At 33.4% G+C, this 22,483-nt stretch overlaps 1 protein-coding gene and 1 long non-coding RNA gene across 2 annotated transcripts in view; one reads left to right on the top strand and one right to left on the bottom strand.

Moving 5' to 3' along the window:
* LOC106689942 (uncharacterized) overlaps window positions 1-22,483 on the top strand; it is a 57,428-nt gene that overhangs the window by 30,840 nt on the left and 4,105 nt on the right. The window lies entirely within an intron of this gene.
* Window positions 3,914-11,740, bottom strand: LOC106689940 (carboxypeptidase N subunit 2). Its single transcript, XM_014435167.2, has 2 exons — window positions 11,428-11,740; window positions 3,914-5,841 (listed from the first exon to the last, which is right to left on the bottom strand). The coding sequence occupies exons 1-2, from the start codon at window positions 11,599-11,601 to the stop codon at window positions 4,714-4,716; spliced, it is 1,302 nt and encodes a 433-aa protein (XP_014290653.1). The 5' UTR covers window positions 11,602-11,740; the 3' UTR covers window positions 3,914-4,713.

The raw sequence follows: 22,483 nt of genomic DNA, 5'->3' as shown, positions 1-22,483 counted from the left end.
AAATCTATAACGAATGGGATGTTAAGGTCTTTGTGGAGGGGTTTATCTGTAACGTAATAAGGAGCATCAAGGATTTTACGTAGGATTTTGGATTGTAAGGATTGGATGCGGAAGGAATTTGATGGTTTTTGTTAGATCCCCAGAGCTCAATTCCATGTATCCAATTGGTCTGATTATTGTAGTATTCAATTTTATCGTGAATAGGAAGTTGAGCGTTTGTCAAGTAAGTATTGTAGAAATCGAAATTTACGAGCAGTTTCTTGTCATTTCAGTCTTGTATGTGGATTCCAAGTATCGAATCTGTTCAACAGGCGTTAAAAAAGCATACTGTAAAGAGCATTTAAAAAGGATACTGTAGAACAGGAGGGTAGAGGTTTACGACGGAGAGTAAAGGTGATCTGGTGGGGTTTGTCAGGGTTTATTCTAATTCTCCAGTTTTTGCATTAGTAGGTTCTATGTTTACACACAGTATACATGTGTCATCAGCGTATGTTGTTAGGACTTAGGGTGGGTTGGGATGTCAGTCGTATAAAGACTAGGACCTAAGATACTACCTTGAGGAACACCGGCGGAATGAGAAAAGAGAGATGAGTAGGGTAGGTTACGATTTATTTTAAAGGTTCTATCAGAGAGGTAGAAGCGGATTAAAAGGAAATATGAAGGAGGTAGGAATTCACAAAGTTCATTGAGCAGACCTGGATGCCCAGACTCGATCAAAAGCTTGTTCAACATCCAGGAAAACTCCCGTGCAGTATATTCCGCGCCCTGATATGAAAACTGTTGTGTGTTAGTATGATTTTTGAACTTAAACGTATTTTCTGGAATTTTTAACCTTTGTCGTGTTTTTAGGATAATTATAATATTTTGTGAGAAGAAGACGATTGGAATGAGGTCAGTGAGGAACACAAATAAGTAAGAACTAATTGATTAGTACCAACTTTTCGGCTATAATTTCAGGCCTTTATCAAAGTCTAGAGGCAAGTCCAATACCAAGTACCTTGAAATTCTGGTTGACACTGATAAATAAGCTTTTACTTATTTACGCTCTTTACTGACCGCTCCACCAATCTTCTTCTCATATATAATCCTAGGTCAACTATTTATTCATCAGTTGACCGTGGATTAATGATTGAAGAAGATGGTCAGAGGGTGCGGTCAGCAAAAAAGAACATAAATAAACAAAAAATATTTATTCATGCCGATGTTTCGACCTGAGTTTCAGGTCTTCATCAGGGCTATAAAACAAAAAGAGATTACCATCATTTAGAAAACTTAAAATTTACAAGAAATAGTATACTAACAAATTTGGAATTATATTACATGGTTATCAATTAACTATTTTGTTTAATTCCAAATTTGTTAGTATACTATTTCTTTTCATCTTATTTTTCTCTAAATGATAGTTTTTATCTCTTTTTGTTTTATAGCCCTGATGAAGACCTGAAACTCAGGTCAAAGACCTCGTCATGAATAAATAATTTTTTTGTTTATTTATGTTCTTTTGCTGACCGCATCCTCCGACCATCTTCTCCAATTAATTAATGAATGAATTCAGAACTAAGAGTTCGAGATGAAATGTCCAATCCTAAATTATTCTGTAAAACTCTGTTTTAGAACCACTGCTTTAGCCTAGCACTTCATAAAACAAAATATTTTACAAAATGCATATTTTTATTGTTCTATTTGCAGCTTTTAGAATAAATTTATATTAAAATATCAATTAAAATATACTGATATGTTTTTAAAGTAGTATCAATATCATCTCACTTAACAAAAATACTTAGCATACATCTAACAGCACATAAAAATATGATTTTAATTGTAATGATTACATCAATGGTTTTAGACATTATTATATACATGAAAATACCTAGTTTAAAATATTTAATTAAATGCGTCTGATCGAGCATATGAGAAATTTTTCTCATATGAAGAAAAATTCTTCTCCTTTACTTTTCAGTTAGCACTGGATAATTGGCACATATTCTGAGCTATTGAAACGAACTAATTTAAATTAATATACATAATGACAAATTATAATTTAGATTTTTTTTTATTACATCACCTTTATAGCCATCCAATTCCTGATTACACTGAGAGGCAAAGTAATGAAATTTCTTTAAACTTCCGAGAAAATATGAACAACTATAAAAAATATATCGTACAATTTGAAAATTTAATATCTGTGTGATTACTTGTAAAACAATAAACTTAATAAATAATGTTACCTATGAAATATTTTAGATATTCTTTAGTTTAGGTGGAGCTATGTGAGTTGTTTTGGGTTTTATTTCCCCCCACTCCCTCTAAAACTGAATATAAACATGGATTAATAAAATAACAGCATTACGTGAGGATTATAATTCAACCTTTTTCTAACGTGGGTGTTCGAATTTCTATATGAGATAGTTAACTATTGGGTGGGATGTTTTAATATTTGAAGGTGAGGGGGACCTCAGCGAGATGTGGTCTCGGGGACTGGGTATGGTGGCTTAGGTACTAGTAAACAGGCCCTCAATAGGAATTCCAGGAAGCTTTTAGGCGGAAGACGAGGTAGGAAAGTGCGTACCCCCGCTTAATTAAATCAACCAAATGTCAAAACCTTCAGGAAAGGGCCTCAGGGAAGGCCCGAAAAATAACTAATTGGTAACTCTAGAACTATTAGCCTCCCTTTATAATCAAACTTCAGAGAGAGGAGCTAATCAGAGATTCCAGCCTTTAAATGAAGAATTGAAGAGATAACTCCGCCCTCCTATGGCAAAGAGATAGAGCTAAAGCTGACCTATGAAGAAAAGACACAGAGCGACACTTCTGGTTGTCGGCGTAACTTCATTGACCCTTCTGGGAAGATGTTCCTATCAAATAAGTGACTTTAAACTTTTATATCCAATCATAAATTGATAAGTATGTGTTCTTAGTACAAGAGTCGGGAAGAACAAAAGGCAGTTATCTCACCACAATTTTTGATTACTTTATTGAAATCTATGTATAATTACTAGACAAAACTGATGAGTCTGCCAAGTATAGGTATGGGGAATAAAAAATGGCAGCTGTTTCAAAACATTAATTAATTTTTCATTCGGAGCTCTTTATCTGTAAAAATACCAACAACACCAGAAAATCTAAGAGAACAGCATTTAAAGAAGAGTGAATTTACTGAAATATAAACCCTAACAGAGCTATTTATGTCCAATAGTTCTCGAGATATAGCTTTTTCAAAAGTAGCATTTCATAAAAATGTACTGAAAGATTAGTAGTTAGTTAATTTACTTTGAGAAATGTATATTTCAGGAACTATGTGACGTATAGATTTCTATTAGCACTCAAATTAAAGCTAGTTAAATTCACTGTAAGATAGTTTATAACGTTTATCTTTGTAGGATTAGTAGTTTTTATGATATTTGACAAAATAAATTCACCAACTGTTAAAAAATATATCTCTAGACCTATAAGACGGACATATGTCTACCAGCACTCAAAATAAAAAAAAAAATTAACTTACTACGATGTAATTAATTACGATTAAGTTGTATTAAATTGTATTAAAGATGTAATTAATACGATGTAGTTAATCACACTTATCTTCATAGGTGTAGTAGTTTTCATGATATTCACATATGAATATAAATTTGGCAAATACAAATTTGTCCCAACAACTATAAATCAATTTATTTCAGCAAATATCATGAAAACTACTTCGCCTACGAAGATAAACGTTATAAACTACTTTATTGTCCATTAAACTAGCTTCAATTTGAGTGCAGAGACAGAATTTGAGAACAGACATTTGTACGTCAAATGGATTTATATTTTAGAAAATTTACTCTACTTTAAATAATGTCCTCTTAAATTTTCTAGTGTTGTGGATAGTTTTAAAGATATAGAGCTCCGAATGAAAAAGCACTTATTTTTAACGTTTTGAAACAGTCTCCATTTTTTATCCCACCTATCTATAGTTGGCAGACTTGTTAATTTTGACTAGCAATTATACATAGTTTTCATAAAAGTAATCAAATATTGGAGTGAAATAACTGCGTTTTATTCCCCTGTTGGGTTCTTGTACATCTAGCCGATTTGTTTAGGCAGCATTCCCGAAAAAAACATTTCTCTCTATTAGTGGTGTTATTATGATATTTAATTATAATATTTAGGGTTTTATTAAAATAAAAGACTTTGAAAGGAAGAAAGAAATGTCCAAGTATCATAAAAAGTTAGTTAATGAAAATAAATTCCTCCCGATCCTGGCTTATATAAAACAATGCAAAAACCTTACGACTAAACAGAGAGGTTAAATCCAATTAAAGAAGAAATAGCTATAAGTCTCTCATCAGTTATATTATTACCTTGAAGAGTGAACTTTAATTCATTGTAAAAGTACGTTATGGTTTTAATTATTTATTTATGTTAAAACATAATTAAAAACACATAAAAATCACTTTCCCTGCTTCTCAGTGTACATAGATGTTAAGACCCTATAATACATGCGAAATATCACTTGTCTATAAAAATCGTAATATTTTATTCCCAAATTAAATATTTTTTAATTTTTTTTTTTATTAAAAGGCGTTATGAAATCCATGGCACAATATTGTTTCGTTTATTATTGTTTAATTATTTGGCACGTATTTAAATCTTAAGTTATAAGACGACCCAGTTCTGGCAACACTTCTGGTCGATCTCAACAGTGACCTGTGCCAGAACCAGGGCTGACCCTCAGGAAACCTTGGTTTGGTCTTCAGGTTCAGGTTCTTTGGTGATCTCGTCGATGGTAGCGATCGACAACTTCTTCTCAGCGACGAAGCTGTTGCAGACGTCTTGTGTTTCCTTTGACTTCTGCTCGCTGTTGTAAAAGAAGGCAGTCTGGTTCCTGTTGTACAGCAGCCCCGCTATGACCGCAGCCATTGTGATGACGAGGATGGCTACCGCGGAACCCGCTGCTATCAACCCCAGTCTTGTCCTGTGGGTGAGGGCCAGCCCTGCAAAGCCTTCCTCCTTGTAGTCTAGACCGCTGCTGCAGAGGCTCAATTCTTCGGACTTCAGGCTGTCCAAGTAACGGCCTCGAAGATGGTTAGGAAGTGCGCAGATCACGGAGGGCATCCAGCTTGCATTGGAATGGAACATGGGCATGATGTGACAGAGGTCACATGCCCAAGGATTGTCTTGGAGGTAGACCGTTGAGATGAGTTCCATCCTTGCCACTGATCCCTCATCCAAGGAGTGCAATCTATTCCTTGACAGATCCAGTAATGAGAGCTTAGGAACGACAGACAACAATTGATACTGAAATCTTGTCAGACCGTTGCCTGACAAGTTTAAGTGTTTTAGTGATTCCACATGAGCCAGCAGACCTAGCGGTAGTCCTTCTTTGACATCTAGGTCAGCCATAGCCAAGTACCTTAGCTTTGACGTTATTCGGAGCACGAGGATGAACTCCTCTACCCTAATGTTGTTACCCGACACCAGGAGTGACCTGAGATTGGGTGCAAGCGGTTGGAAGGTAACGGGCTCGAGGCGATCGAGCTTATTGTAACTGAGGTCCAGCTCGATCAGAGCGGTCAGGTTATCGAAGGCGTGGTTGGTAACTTTGGCGATCTGGCTTCGACTGAGGTCCAGGTACTGGAGTCGTCCCTGAGATGCAAAGGTACCTTCGAGGACCACCGGAAAGTGGTTGCCATCCAGCCTAAGCGAAGTCAGTTTCTTCAAGTCCCTGAACTCCTCCTTGTCCAAGTACTTGAACTGGTTCTCACCCAAGTCTAGGTTAGCCAAGCTGGAGAGGAGGCTGTAAATGTGAGGGTTCATGTTCCGCAGGTTACACCGCCTGCAAGAGAATGTCCTCAGTTCCTGAAAAAACAAATAAAGTATAAGGTAAAATAAATATCGTTTAAAAATTAACTAAATGTCTTTTTTTTTTTTTTTTTTATTTGGAGAAAAATTGAAATCTTTTTTTCAATAGCAAAGTTTTAAACTCTGCAAAACTTGTTTGTATAAAAAATCAATACAGAATTGTTATTGAATACGTAGGACAAGAGTTGGGATAGAGTAAGACTAATAGAGCCATATAAGGGGCTCATTATCTGGAGATAACATCAGCTTTTACAGTATATAAGATATACTGCTGTATTTACTGTCTTGTGTACAACAGCCATCTTTATTATTATATCCATAATCGAAAAAAATTTTTTTTAATTGATATTTACCACTGTATTTACATAAAAATGCATCCAGTAAATTTGATGCAAGATCACAATGATATGAAACAGGTGCGTCGGATAATTGTGAGGAATGGAAGAGGAAGCAAGGTTAGAAACTAGTAGGTTTGAGTGGTTAGGGTGTTTGTTATGGAAGGATTGATATCTGCTTCGAGTTAGATCGGTTATATATCGAACATTAAGGTGTTTATGGCTGATTTTATTTGTGAAAAAGTAAGTAGCATTGAGGATTTTAGATTGAAAGGATTGGATACGGGAGGAATTCGAAGGTTTTGTGGAGCCCCAAAACAACTCCTTATGTCCAGATAGTTCTTATTATATTCAAGTAGATCAGTCTTTGTAATGAGTTCGAAGTTTAGACCGTTTGTTTAGTAAGTGCTATAATAACCGGAATCATAGTTTTCTGTCTTTTAAGTCTTATTTGAAGATTTCATCTTAGTCATTTGCCCTGATGTAGTCTAAGGTAGTGGATCTGTTCTACAGGGGTAGAGTAACGTGATTAAAGTATTATGTAGGGCAGCGGTAGGTTTTCGACGTTGAGTAAAGGTTACTTGATGGGATTTACTTTTATCCTCCAATTTCGGCACCATTCTTCGGGGGTTGTAATATAGGAAGGTAAGGATGATGAAAATGTATGTATGAGGTAGGAATTTCCGAAATTTGTAAAACAGTTTGAGTGGCAGACTCAATCAAAAGCCTGTTCTAAATCGACAATCAAAGACGAAACAACGACAACCGCACAATAAAATTGCTGGATAGAAGAGTGAGATGTTCGGAATCCAAACTGGTGATCAGGGATTATATGATGGAATCAAGGATGGGATAATGGCGTTTAAAAATGAGTTTTTCGAGGATTTTTTCCATGATAGGTAATAGAGAGATATGAAGGTTAGAGGATGGGTATTCTGGCGGCTTTTGGGGTTTGGGTATCATTTTGACAATAGATAATGTCCATGGGTTAGGAAAATATGTGGACGGAGTATGGCGTCATATATGTAGGTGAAGAATAGGATGGCTTTTTGAGGAAGAAGTTTTGGGATATGAGATGTTATTAGGTCGTACCCAGGAGCTTTGGAATTGAAAAAGTAAATTATATTTCAATACTTACGTTATTTTAACTATATATTTTTTAATTGAAATGCTTTTTGTTTATTCTAAGCGCTACGCATTTACAAGAACCTGGGCCTCTCTTATAACCTTACTTCACTCTTTTCTTAGTGCCATAACCTCACTTTTCTGCTATGCCAAAATGACGCTAAAGGGGGGGAGGTAGCCCACGCCCCTTGAAGGCAACTTTACGTTGATGCCATATCGATTTCGCACAGTAATGTAATTATCTGTAAAACAGTTCATTTAATCGCAAATGTGAAGTGAATAGAAGAATGTTGTAAATATTATTTCCAATAATTAGGTTTATATATAATTAAAATCCATTTAGCCGTTATCGAGAAATTCGTGCTTCTTTCCCTGTTCTCTTCTGACTCATTTCAATGTGAATATTAAGGATCCCTAAACATAGTTACTGTAATAAAACAAGGAGTGAATATTAACTTAATAACTGAATTAACTCATTAAGTCATTTTTTCTAGAAAGTTAGTAAAAAAAAATATTTTCTTTTAAAGAAAACATTAAAATATAAAGTTTGATACAAATAAATAATTATTTAATAAAAGTAAAAACAGTAAACATTATTTTTTAGAATATTTAATATTTATAACAAAAAAGAGCCTGCGGATTAATAGTAGTTCAAAAAACCAATATCAATAACAAAATGTGAGCACGCTTTGAGTAACTATCAACTTTTTTTTTGCAATTCCCCGCCTAGCCATTTCTGCCATACGGCGTGCGGCAGGGCCTATTAATTGTCAAATATGGTATACCGGATGTGACGCCTGCGAAAGTAATAGACCACGCCTTCTGCCTTAATTCGCCCTGGAAGCGTAACCCTCCATTATAATCGAAGATCTCCATACAAGAATATAAGAAGATATAAAACGAGAGAAATAATGAGATAAAAACAGCAAGGTAGTAGCACTAATCCATGTGCTTTTAAGATCGCTGAAAGATACACTACAGCATTCAAATACATAACTGACTATTGCCTAAGAGAACCGCTTAATAAGACTTGTAGAAACTTTTCGAAGAGATCACGTAGTTTCGAAAGTTCAACTTCTAGCTTTATATCCCTGTTTAAAAATCTAGAGAAGGATTTGCTATGCTTTATTTTCAAAGAGTTTTTTTTCCAAGTGCACTTTATATTTAGGTATCTTATAAAGTAGTTGAATGAATTGGCTAGGGGATAGATAGGAAGTATTTAAATTCAACACACAGTCCAAAGTTTTTTACTGTTGTAAATTTAACTTTGGAAAGTGTCTCAGCTAAAGGAAGTTTGGTTTGTTTTCTAAGCCCTCCGCTCGTTTAACTATCTACACCTCAAAACTTATATATCATTGTGTAATTACTTAATAAAATATTATACACTCACCGTCAAAAGTATTGCTTTTGTATTGCAACCCCCATAATTATCAAGATTTTCCTGGTTTTAACCTTAATCCATACTTTTTTTAGATTTATAGTGATATTATCTATGAAATGAGAGATATTAGGGATTAGAAAAATCTTTGTTATTCACTGTTTACTAACAAACGATGGAAATTTTGTTTATTCATTCTATATTACCTTTCAGTCCATGTTTATCCTTCGTTTGCCTCAAGTCTGTTCTCTCTTTTCTCTTTAGTCTAGTTAAAATGTATTTTCTTCACAAAGAATCGTTTAATCATAGCGTTATATAGCTAATTTAATTGGGATTCACTATTTTTCACTATCTAGGACAATACAAAGGTACAAGGAGGTACATTGAAGACTAGTAGTCATTTGAAGCAACGTCAGGGCGTCCCAGGATTACTAATCCCATAGATGACCGATTCATTAAAATACAAGCATTTCGGAAACTACAGCTTCATCCATTAATAACTTGATCGCTGGTGTCCGAGGGATATTAATCTCGGAGCCTGAGAGGGCCAAACCTCAGCTGAAGAAGGCCATTGAAAGGTCCTCTTCACGTCAAGAGATTGAGATTTGCAAGGGAACACCAATCTTGGACTTTGGGGGAATGGAAACAAGTTTTATTCACTGATGAGACGAGAGTGGTCCTTAACAGACCTTCTGCCCGGGAAAGAGTTTGGAGAACTGTATAGTCAGTGTTGCACGTTGGAAACTGAGCCATTTGGGGAAGGTGAGGAGGGGTGGGTTCCATCATGTTCTGGGCCGGCACATCTTACATCTTACGGCACACGTACCGAGTTAGTGCCAATCTAAAGAGTTAGTGGCCTTGAATATGTAAAAATGATTCTTCAAGAATCAGTGCACATCCATGATAATGCCCGTCTTCACAAGGCAAGATGGTGCCGGGTCACGTAGGGATCACTGGAAATGAACTGGCGGACATTGCAGCTAAACAAGCACTTGCTCTTCCAGGTCAGGGCACGGCCATTCTGACACCACAAGAAATAAGTCTTCCAATGAAAAATGAGATATTATCTAGTTGGCAAGCCATGTGGGATGAAAGCCCGCCAAGCAAATTAAAAACCATCAAAAAAACCACTAAACCATGGACCACATCATACCGTTCCAATCGCAGGGAGGAGGTAGCTATTGCCAGATTGAGAATAGGTCATACGAGTTTAACTCATAGATATCTGATCAGTAAGCAGCCACCTCCAAAATGTCAATACTGCAACAGTGTACTTACGATCAGTCACATATTTGAAAAATGCCATTTTTATTCTGCGAACTTGAGTAGATTGGGAATAGGACCGTAGTGTATCGGATGCTCTGAATGATGACCAGAAGAACGTGGAAATGGTCTTAGTTTTCTTAAAAAGGAATGGCCTTTTGAATAAGATTTAAACCAGAAAATCTGTTATACGTAATAAAAAAATACCAACAGAAGTAATTATTTAAATTTTTTTTTCGAAATTATTTAAAGTAAAATAGAATTATAGAAATAAAATAAAGCACGAAACATGGGCATTGATGACCTCAGGGTTTTACGCCCTTAAGCCCCAGACAACAACAACAACAACAAGGCAAGATATGTTTATGGGAACCTGATTGGTCAACAAGAAGTCCTGAACTTAACCCAATCTAACACGTTTGGGATTATCTCAAAAGATAGGTTCAGTCACGAAATTTACCTCCTACTACCTTGAAATGCTAAAAGCAACTGTATTGGAGGAGTGGGACAATATACCCCAAGATTTTTTTCAAAATCTGTTTACAATTATGCTAAGACAAGAGCATGAAGTCACTAAAGCAAGAGGACGTATAATAATATACTATAATACGTCTTATTAAATGTAATTTAAAAGTTAAAATTGTAAAAAAGAAAAATTTTAAAAGTACGTTGTCTAACTTTTTTGTTTATTGGAAGAAATATAGTAATTTAATTTAATAAAACTTGTTTATTTCCAGTTTCAAAATGTTCATTATAGACTTTAGAACCTTTCTTTGTTATACAAAAACAGACTTTTTTGTAAAATTAAAATATTTCAAAGAGTTGCAATACTTTTGACGAGGAGTGTATAATGATATACTTGTGTAATGGTAGTGGACCATTGATGTACTATAATAGTAATATTCATACCTTTTTTAGCCGATGGAACCCTTCTACTAGAGTAGGAAAATTATGGAACCATTTTCTGTAACGTATCAACGTATTCCACATTTTTCTGGGGACCAGCGAAATTTTATCTTGGACCACGACTTTGGTGACCTCTGCATTATATTACTAACTCTTTAGACCCAGGTTCGAATCCGGATATGGCAGATAATTATTATCTGTTACACTGTAGCCGTGAGTGAACCCTCGAGGTTCTGGAACCCTCACGAGGACCACCCAGCCTCTAAAGGGTCTAGCTTTAATTGGGCAAAAATCAGACAGTTGAGCATGATTAGGAAAAATCACCTCCTTGTATAACCGTTGTTCTAAAAAAAGTGTTTCCTTATGAAGTACTGAGTCCATGGCCCTTCATGGGTCGTAGCGGTACAGATTTAATTTTTTTAAATAATTTAATATAATTGTTTTTAAATAAGAAAAATGCAATCAAAAATTATAGTAGATGTTTTAATAAATAAATTAATACAATTTTATTTAAATTAAAAAAAAATTAAACTTGGGTGCAGATAAAGCCTGTAAGTCTAATGAATATAACTTTACCTGAACATCCTTGAATACTTCTGGGACCAAGTGCTGTATGTTGTTGTCACTCAAGTCCAAAGTCCTCAGCTTGGTTAGCTTAACGAATAGCCTCGGCGATAGCTGATGGATCTTATTGCCTCTGAGGGTAAGCGTCCTCAGGTCTTGGAGGTGCTGGAAGGTTCCGGAGCTCATGGACTAGATGCTGTTCCAGTCCAAGTGGAGTTCCAGCAGGTTGACCAATCCTCGGAAGTTATTGTCCATCACCTATGTCATTCAAGTTTAAATATAGAATAATATCACTAATTAATATTTTTAATTATGCTATGATGGATATACAGTGTGTTAAACAATCGATTGATAAATTATAAATTCAAAATTGGGGTCACGTGATGTGTCAGATGACCATATTGTCGAGAATATCGAAATGAAATATAGTTAGGCCTTACATAAGGTAAATGAAATTTCTTTTCGTTGTTAAGCATACTTTGGTTTGAGGTGTCCAGGATATGTACAGCCTATACCAGACAGCAAAGAGCCAAGGCGTCGGTAGGTGAAGTTATTTGATGCCACCAAGGTAGACATGGTAACACAAACATCACGCAGTACACTGACCTCGAGATCCTTATAGTACAAGAGCCCAAGAGGAGAAAAAATACAGTTATTTCACCCCAATTTTTGATTAATAAGTTAATAACTAGCTATAATTGATGAGTCTGTCTAGTATAGGTAGGGGGAATAAAAATGGCGGCTGTTTCAATACGTTAAAAATAATTCCTTTTTATTCGGAGCTCTATATCTTTACAACTACCAAAACAATAGAAAATCTAAGAGAGCATAATTAAAAGTAGATTAAATTTGATATAGCTTTCTAAAAAGCATCATTTCATAAAAATGTATGGAACGTAACGAAATATCAGTAGTTAATTTATTTTGATAAATCTATATCTCAGGAACTATGTGACGTACAGATGTCTATTACCTCTCAAATTAAAGCTAATTTAATTTGCTATAAAGTAGTTTATGACGTTTATTTTCGTAGGAGTAGTATTTTTTATGATATTTGCTAAAAATAAATTCATTTATAGTTGTTCGAATGAATTTTCATTTGTCAAATTTATATTCATATGTGAATATCATAAAAACCATTAGCCCTACGAAGATAAGTGTCATAAACTACTTTATAGTAAGTTAAATTTCCTTTATTTTGTGTGTGGGCAGACATATGTGCGTCTTGTGAATCTAGAGATATGTTTTTTCAAAAATCAAACATTCTAAACGAACAGCTAGAAATTAACATTTTGTGAGTTTATTTTGTCAAATATCATAAAAACTACTACTGTTACAAAGATAAACTATTTTATAATAAATTTAACTAGCTATGTAGGAGTAGTAGCCTACATAGATAAACATTATTAACTATAATATAGTAAATTTAACTAGCTTTAATTTGAGTGGTAGTCGACATCTGTACGTCCAATGTTTTCTGGAATAAAGTTTTCATAAATGAAACTTATTGTCCAAACAACTATAAATCAATTTATTTTAGTAAATATCATGAAAACTACTATTCCTACTACTTAGGGCATAAACTACTTTATAGTCCATTAAACTAGCTTTAATTTGATTGCTAATAGACATCTGTGTGTTGTATTGTTCCTGAGATATAGATTTCTCAAAATAAATTAACTAACTACTGATATTTTAGTACATCTTTATGAAATGTTGCTTTTTAAAAGGCTATATCTCGAGAACTATTGGACGTAAATAGCTCTATTAGGGCTAATATTTCAGCAAATTTACTTATCTTTCAATAATTTTCTTTTAGATTTTCTAGTGTTGTTGGTAGTTTTTAAGACATAGAGCTCTGAATGAAAAATTAATGTTTTGAAACAGCCACCATTTTTGTTCCCCCTATCTATACTTGGCAGACTCATTAGAGTAATTATACATAGTTTTCATTAAAGTAATAAAAAATTGGGGTGAGATAACTGCCTTTTTTTCTTCCCGGCTCTTATACTATTATCAGGCTCACAAGAGGAGACCATAACACAAAACAGGCCATCCTTCACGGCCGGACCCGCCCCACTAAGACCCTCAGGGAGCGACGGTCCTATTTCACTATTTGAAATATTTGCTTCAAATGGAAAGAGGAGACTTAGGATAGTTTAATCGAGCAATACTTAAAAAGTGCCTGAAATTGAAAAACGTCGTATTTAATTTTTGTATAATGGTGAGCATAGTTGCCTTCCAAATAGTTAAACAATTAAAATACATATTTAGGAGGCTATATCTCTGAGGCCATATATCAGAGGCTAGAGCAACTGTAATACTGCCGCTTCATGGAAACCTTTCTCACCTTTTTTTTTTTAATTTACCAAAAACGGCTATAAAAATTTTGGTTATATTCGGTATATCAGTGTACAATTAACTAGTTTTAAATTTCAGCTAGGTCTTATTCTCTTTGAAATAGGTTGGCGAGTTTAAATTCCTTTAAAAAAATATATAATATTTTTTTTATTTAGAATAATCAACCATTTCGCATTTTTACTAGTAATGAAAAATAGGTAAAGTAGTTTATGAAGCTAATTTTCGTTAGAATACTAGTTTTCAAATTTGTATTCATATGATAATATCGTAACCATTACTGCCCCTACGAAGATAAGTGTCATAAAATACTTTATAGTAAGTTAAATTTCCTTTATTTTGAGTGGTGGCAGACATATGTGCCTCTTACGGTTCTAGAGATATATTTTTAAAATATGAAAAATTTCTTGTTGTATGACGATACGAACAACTAGAAATTAACATTTTGTGAATTTATTTTGTCAAAAACTACTACTGTTACGAAGATAAACTATTTTATAATAAATTTAACTAGCTTTAATTTGAGTGCTAACATATACCTCTATGCCTTATGGTTTCTGAAATAAAGATTTTCATAAATCATGATTATCGTCCGAACAACTATTAATCAATTTATTTTAGTAAATATCAGGAAAACTACTATTGGTACGAAGGTAAAGGTCATAAACCACTTTATAGTACATTAAACTGGCTATAATTTGAGTGCTAATAGACATCTATACGTCACATAGTTCCTGAGAAAAAGCATTTCTAGATTTCATTATTGCTTATTTTATTCTCAAAATAAATTAACTAACTACTACTAATCTCTCAGTATATTTTTAAGAAATATACTGATTTTCAATTGTATGTTTCTCTAAATGTTGTTGTTATCTCTTTTGTACTATAGCCCTGATGAAGACCTGAAACTCAGGTCGAAACGTCGGCATAAAATAAATAAATATGGTTTTGTTTATTTATGTTGTTCTTTGCTGACCGCACCCCTCGGCAAACTTCTCCGATCATTAATCTACGGTCAACTATCTACACCTCATTTTTAAGAAATGTTGCTTTTTAAAAAGCTATGTCTGGAGAACTATTGAACGTAAATAGCTCTTTTAAGGGTAATATTTCAGCGAATTTACTCTTCTTAAAATAATGTTCTCTTGGATTTTCTAGTGTTGTTGGTAGTTTTTAAGTTATAGAGCACCGAATGAAAAATTAATTTTTTTTAATGTTTTGAAACAGCCGCTATTTTTTATTCCCGCTGCCTATACTTGGCAGACTAGTAATTATACATATTTTTCATTAAAGTAATCAAAACATGACGTAAACTAACTGTTTTTTTTCTTCCTGGTTCTTGTACTAAAATATTTTGTAAACTCATATTTGACATAATTTTTATATTTTTAAAATCAATAATATAAAATTACTGGAAGATCATTGATTTACCGCGTGTACAAAAAGAAGATGGTGGCCGGTAGTTCAGTTGGTTAGGCCCAGACTTACCAATTTGTGATTGCTTGTCCGGGTGCGGTCAAAATAACTCAAATAGTACTTGAACTATTTATTGTTAGTTTATGTTACAACACCTTTGTTCCTTCATTAAATTTTATATTTTGTTCTTTTCTTCACTATATTATTTTTTCCCATTGGAGTCCTATATTGCCTAACCATGGTTGGGGGTCAAAGTTCTTCATTTTGTGGGACCACCACTCAGTGACAAAAGTCAACGTCCCAGGCCGGATTCGAACCAGCGTCAATAGACATCAAATTGGTAAGACTGTGTCTTAACCACTTAGCTACGGGTGGCCCAGAATATTATATTTATTAAATCCATTCTTTTAATTTTATTTCAATTTTGTATTTTATCCACATATAATTTCTCCTCTTACTATGCATTTTATCATTTTATATCAGGCTATATTTAATATTACCTAATATTTTCTTTACTTTGACATTATTGTATATCTTTTTGCTTTCAAATGTAACGTATTTATTAACCACCAATTCCCCCACTCTTATACTTATACTCCCTAGTTCTTGTACTTCTCTCTATGCAGAAAGATGGGGTTCCTATTTGATTCATTGTTTTTATTTTTTCTTGACCTTTATTTTGTCCTTATATTCCTCTTTTGGTGTTTACTGTATTTTTATATTTCTTTTTTTATTTTATTTTTTCATTAATTGTCTAATCTTTTTGTAATTCTTTATTTATACTTTTCACTGTACATCTTTTTATTTTTTAAGAAAGTTATATTATATTTATCCTATTTTTTAATTTTAATGGGGTGTATAAAAAATAAATGACCGTTTTATCGAATTCAAGATTTCAAAAGACTGTAAATATTTTAATCCTATTTAATACTTACCCCTACTTAATAATCCCTTTAGAATAATCTCTAAGCTTGTTTAATACCATTCAACTTCTTTAAAAAAGCCTTAGTTTATTTATTTGTTTCAAAGGAGAAACATGACAGTGTCCTACGAAATTCTCGTAATTTTAAGGGATTCTGGATAAAAAAATTTCACAGCCGCTGAAGGAACTCGTGAAATTATTAAATTTAATGGGGAAGGTTTCCTCCAGTGGAGATAGGATGTTGGAAAGGAGGAAGGGCTCTGGGAGACCATTAATAGATATTGATGAGGTTCTGCAGGAAGGTGTTGAGTTAAAGCCGTCATCAAGTACTCGCGAACTAGCCAGGGAGCGTGGTGTGTCGAAAGATACTGTTAGTCGCCATCTACTCTCCATGGGGAAGATGAAAAAGATCAGTAGACTGGTCCCTCACGAACTTACTACTCAGCAATCAGCAATCACTTTCCGTGGAACCAAAGAAAAGTTTAAAGGACTTCATGGGTTCGAACTCTAGCCTCATCCACCATATAATCCAGACCTCGCACCATCGGATTACTACATGTTTCGATGCATGGCATATTTCCTTCAAGAGAAAAAAAAATGGTAATTTTGCGGAAGTTGCGGTTGAAGTTGAAAATTGAAATTGCGGTCCTAGAGTTCTTTGACAGCCACCCCAAAGAATGGTATCAGCATGGGATCGAGCAATTGGCTAATTACGGTAGATAACAATGGACTATACTTTGAGTATTAATTGTATTTTATATCAAAGAAATAATAATACAAACATTTGGTTGAAAAATTATTTTTTTTTTTTTTTATACACCCCATTAATTCATTTTTGAATTTAATCTATATATATTTTTTATATAATTTCTCACCTCTATTATGTAAATATCATTTGATGTTTGCACATATTTATTATTTTCTTAAATTTCCTAATATAATCATTTCTTTAACATTATTTTATGTTTTTATCTTTAAAATGTATTTGTTAATTAACGGCTAATGCCACTACTCCCTTACCTTGTTGGTACCTCGTATCCGCCTTTAGCTCATTCTTGTGCTTACCTCCATTCAGAAAGGTGAGTTTCCTATTCTGTTTATTATTTTTCTTTTTCTTAACGTTCATTTTTTCCTTATTTCTCTCTTTTAGAATGTACTATATTTTTATATTTCTTTTTTAATTATTAGTATTTTCTTTTTCATTAATTGTCTAATATCCTTTTGGAATTCTTATTTATTTATAATTTTTATTGTACATCTTATTTTTCTTATTTATTTTCTTTAATATATTTTTATTTAAACTTTCACATATTTTGAATCATATTTAGCCACAACTTAGTTTAATTTTATTTCATGTTATATATTCTCTTACATTGTTACATTATTTTAGTTGTTTATTATCTTTTTTATCGATGATGAAGTCCTACAAAGTGGTATGAGACGTTGGCTCACAATAGATAGTGAATTTAATTTTTGAGTTCTTTTGTATATAAAAATAAAATTAAGATTTAAGTCAATTGGAAAAATTAACTCAATTTAAAAATAAAATAACTGTCTTTGTGTTTGAACGATAAGTTATAAAATAGGAGGTCTAGAAGAACCCATTATACATCCAGGTGCTTCCAATATTTCTAAAATCATAAATCAATTATAAACTAGCACCCACCCGACGGTACTTTAAAATGCAAAGGCGACTTGATCAATTATCGATGTTTGGTTTTAATTTAGAGTATTAGTTATAAAAGCGACCTCTACAAAAAGCCACCGGTGGCCAGGTAAGATTGAAAGTGATTTAAGTTTCGCTCCCAAAGCCAATATTTGTTGGGAACAGAAGTGAGTAAACAACCAAGGTCAACAAAAGCCACCCGATCCCCACAAAATTCCGCTCTCAAAGGACTGGCTCTGCCCGGTCATCGATAGAGTGCTCGGGTAATAACCAACGGCCCTCTATATCTTGTCTGGAGCCGTTATGTTTTATGAATAATTTGAGTAAGTAAGAATTTTGATAACAGAGTTCATGGAACAGAGTATTTCCCTGTGTCCTTTTAACAGTTATAAAATCCTTTTAAAGTTTATAAAAAAAAAAAAAGTGTCTTTATATGTTCTAGTGCAGTGGGTGGCCAACCAGTCGATCGCGAGGCCAATTTTGGTCGATCGTCGCTCGCTCGCAATGTCAGGGGTCGAATTCCGTGTACCATGGACTTCAAAGCGACTGTAGAAGAGAAAGCTTTCTAGCAACATTTTAATGTATACTGAGAATTTACAAAGGTCATAAATTCCTATAATTCTGACAGCCTGGCACTGCTTATAAAGCACAATATATTTTCATTTAGGTATTACACTTGCCACCGGACGCAATGCGTGGACTCATTATTATTATCATTGTCAGACTATAAACCTAATTATGATTCCTTGCTTAGAAACATGCAAACTTAGTCTTCCCATTAATGTCAAGGCAACGTAAGTAAATTCAAACAATTGGGTTGAAAAGTTCGTAGGCTAACATAGAAAGAATTTTTTTTTTTTTTATAAAATTTGATTTTATTATTCAATATAATTGCCTTCGAGGGCGATACAACGATTATAGCGGTCATACAATTTGTCTATACCATTTTTATAGTATGGCTCAAAATAGGCCTCAGTTTCGATTAACTCTTCTTCGGCGCTTCTTTCCCGCGAGCATTCTCTTGAGGTCGGAAAACAGGAAAAAGTAGCGGGGGGGGGGGGGCCAGATCTGGAGGATACGGTGGACGCGGAAGCAATTCAAAGACCAATTCATGAAATTTTGCCATCGTTTTCTTTGATTTGTAACACGGTGCATTGACAGCACTTTCTTCTTCTTCAATTGGGACCATTTTCCTGCGTTTTCGTCCTTCTAAGGTTTAACGCTGTTGATGGTTTTTCTATTTTCATGATAATTGATTAATATTATACCATCCGCATCCCAAAATACCTTGCCAGCCGTCTTTTCACGCTTTGGAGTTGGTTCAGCACGTGGAGTCCATTTAGCTGACTGTCGATTGGACTCCGGTGTGAAATGATGGAGCCATATTGCATCTAATGTCACATATTGACGCAAAAATTAGGGTTTATTACAGCTCCAAACACTGCTCAGAATCATCTAGTACAAGAGCCGGTACAAGAAAAAAAGGCAGTTATCTCACCCCAATTTTTGATTACTTTAATGAAAACTATGTATAATTAATAGTCAAAACTGATGAGTCTGTCAAGTATAGGTAGAAGGAATAAAAAATGGCGGCTGTTTCAAAACATTAATTTCTCATTCGGAGCTCTATATCTTAAAAACTACCAACAACAATAGAAAATCTAAGAGAACATAACTTAAAGAAGAGTAAATTTTCTGAAATACTAGCCCTAAAAGAGTTATTTACGTCCAATAGTTCTCGAGATATAGCTTTTTGAAAAGCAAAATTTATTAAAAATCTATTGCAAGATTAATAGTTAGTTAATTTATTTTGAGAAATCTATATCTCAGGAATTATTTGACGTACAGATGTCTATTAGAACTCTAATTAAAGCTAGTATAATGGACTATAAAGAGGTTTATTACCTTTACCTTCGTAGGAATAGTAGTTTTCATGATATTTGTTAAAATAAATTGATTTATAGTTGTACGGACAATAAATTTGATTTATGAAAAACTTAATTTCTGAAACCATTTGACGTACTGATGTCTGCCAGCGCTCAAATTAAAGCTAGTGAAATTTACTATAAAATAGTTAATAATGTTTATCTTTGTAGGACTAGTAGTTATTATGACATTTGACAAAATAAACTCACAAAATGTTAATTTCTAGTTGTTCTTATAAAATGTTGAATTTTTGAAAAAATATATTTCTAGATCCATAAGAGGCACATATGTCTCCCAACACTCAAAATAAAGGAAATTTAACTTACTATAAAGTAGTTAATGACGCTTATCTTCGTAGGGGTAGTAGGTTTTATGATATTCACATATGAGAATAAATTTGGCAAATAAAAATTTCTCCGAACAACTATAAATCAATTTATATTAGCAAATTTCATGAAAACTATTACTCCTACGAAGATAGACATAGTAAGCTACTTTATAGCTCATTAAACTAGCTTTAATTTGAGTGATAATAGATATCTATACGTTAAATGGTTTTTGAGATATAGATTTTTCAAAATAAATTCACTAACTACTGGTCTTTCAGTACGTCCCATACAACATTTTTATGAAATGTTGCTTTTTAAAAATGTATATCTCGAGAACTATTTAACGTAAACTCTTTTAGGACTCATATTTTAGAAAATTTGCTGATCATTAAATGACGTTCTCTTAGGTTTTCTTGTTTTGTTCCTACTTTTTAAGATATAGAGTTCGGAATGAAAAATTTAATTTTTTTATTAGCTTTTAAAAAGCCGCCATTTTTTATCCCCCCTACCTATACTTGGCAGACTCATCAATTTTTACTAGTAATTATACATAGTTTTTGTTAATGTAACAAAAAATTTGGGTGAGATAACTGCCTTTTTTCCCCTCTTGGGCTCTTGTAATAATCAATTCGTTGTTGTTTTTGGTCGATTATGAGCTCGCACGGGTACCGTTTGCACAGAGCTTTCGCATACCCAAATGCTCATTCACGATATGTTCGATGAACACGTTCCTTTGATATCTTGAGTATATCTCAAGCTATCTCGATCAATTTCATTTTATGGTCAACAATTTTTTTTTGGACTTTTTTGATATTTTAGTCGGTAACAGCATGTATTGGGTGTCCACTGCGTACATCGTCCTCGGTGCTCATTTCGCCTCCTTAGCAAACCACTTCTCAGTGGTTGATTTTCCTGGTGCAGAGTCCGAATAATGTTTATCAAACCAAGCCTTGGCTTCAACAGTATTTTTTTTTTCCGCCAAAAAACAATGCTTTATTAACACAGAAAATTCCTTTTTATCCATTTTTTTGAACTAACAAAAATTGCTGACAAACTAATAGTCCGACAGCTGTCAAATTTATACAGGTGTCTTTTGAAGATCATGGCTAACTAAAAATAATATTGATTTAATACCAGTAGCACCATGTATGTGTCAGCCTGTGAACTCTTCAGCCTAACTCTTAAATTTGTCTTTATCTGTAGCTACTTTGAATTAATAAATATTGTTAATAATTACCCTATGTTCTTTTAATTCACCTGAACGTGATTTTTTTGGCTCTTTAAATAATTATTGTTGTTGTTTTTACGTAGGTACGTAATTATATAGATAAGCCGTATATCTATATTTCAGTACAAGGTTTACTCAACAAGCTATTAATAGATTAGCAAAAAGTAAGTAACATTATTCTTTCATGATAACTTTTCCTGGCCCACAAAAAGAACAACAAAATACGCGACCGTGAAATATTGAAATTAAATTATCAGCCTTACTGTGCATTTTTGCAACATATTTTTCATATTTACGAACAAATAGTAAAACAACTTGTACATTGAAGTTGATAAAAAAAAAAATTCTATTTTAAGTTAATAAAAATCTATCTTGAACAATTGTTGGAAAATCGAATTTGTTGACTACCTTTGTCCGGAATACTGCTATCAAACGTTGGGTCTGGAAATTTATTTTCTTTTTGAGCCTTCATCTCGCAAACCTAATTAGGGATTTAAAAAAAAAGAAATAGTTTTCAACATATATTTTTTTTTATCAACCCATGCCTCGCTGGAATGAACCTAATAATGAAACACAGTGTATAAGTATAGTATGCAATTTGCCTGAAATTTTGCTTACAGCTAGAGTAATCTATCTTATTTAAAAAGAAATCAATTAAAAAGAAAGTTTAGGAGGAATTTTTGACGTCCGACCAAACCTTTATCAATGGGCCATATTGTGACCAGGGGATGGGAACAGGTGGGAGCCGCGGCGAGATACATAACAAACATACTTGGATAGTTACAGGATTAAATTGTTACTTTTATTTTTGAAAACTAAGGTATTTGACCTGTGTAGAAGGAAAATGCTAGTCTCCATGATGGATTTATATGTGACGTCATTTAGACATAAAAAAACAACACTGATTTAGCGATTCATACTTAGCAATATTTTTCTTCCAAATCAACCCTTATTTAAATTAATATATAATTATTCTGTTTATACAGTAATCTTCTATCCTGAAAAGGTTCAACTTAGATGAAATAAATATTTAATGATTTTCTTTTTTCTCCTCTCCTTCTGTCATCAGCGTTCTTCCTGTTACAATAATAATACCTGTTCTTTCCTGGCTCCGTGGGTCTAAAATCTTCGAAAAATTTTTTAAACTTTAAAATATTTCGAAAAGTCACTAGTTATCTACTTGTTTTTTTATTGCATCTGCATTATGTATGATATAAAGATAC

The sequence above is a fragment of the Halyomorpha halys genome, unplaced genomic scaffold, assembly GCF_000696795.3.
Source record: "Halyomorpha halys isolate HHAL.00 unplaced genomic scaffold, Hhal_1.1 Scaffold1527.1, whole genome shotgun sequence".
Classification (NCBI taxonomy): Eukaryota; Metazoa; Arthropoda; class Insecta; order Hemiptera; family Pentatomidae; genus Halyomorpha; species Halyomorpha halys.
This window is presented reverse-complemented; position numbering and strand designations above follow the sequence as displayed.

Bases quoted from the DNA above. Each gene is read 5' to 3' on its own strand.
- LOC106689940 (XM_014435167.2), bottom strand. From the start codon at position 11,601: ATGAGCTCCGGAACCTTCCAGCACCTCCAAGACCTGAGGACGCTTACC. The intron at 5,842-11,427 runs GTAAAGTTATAT...TTGTTTTTTCAG, and splicing joins AAGTATTCAAGGATGTTCAG to GAACTGAGGACATTCTCTTG.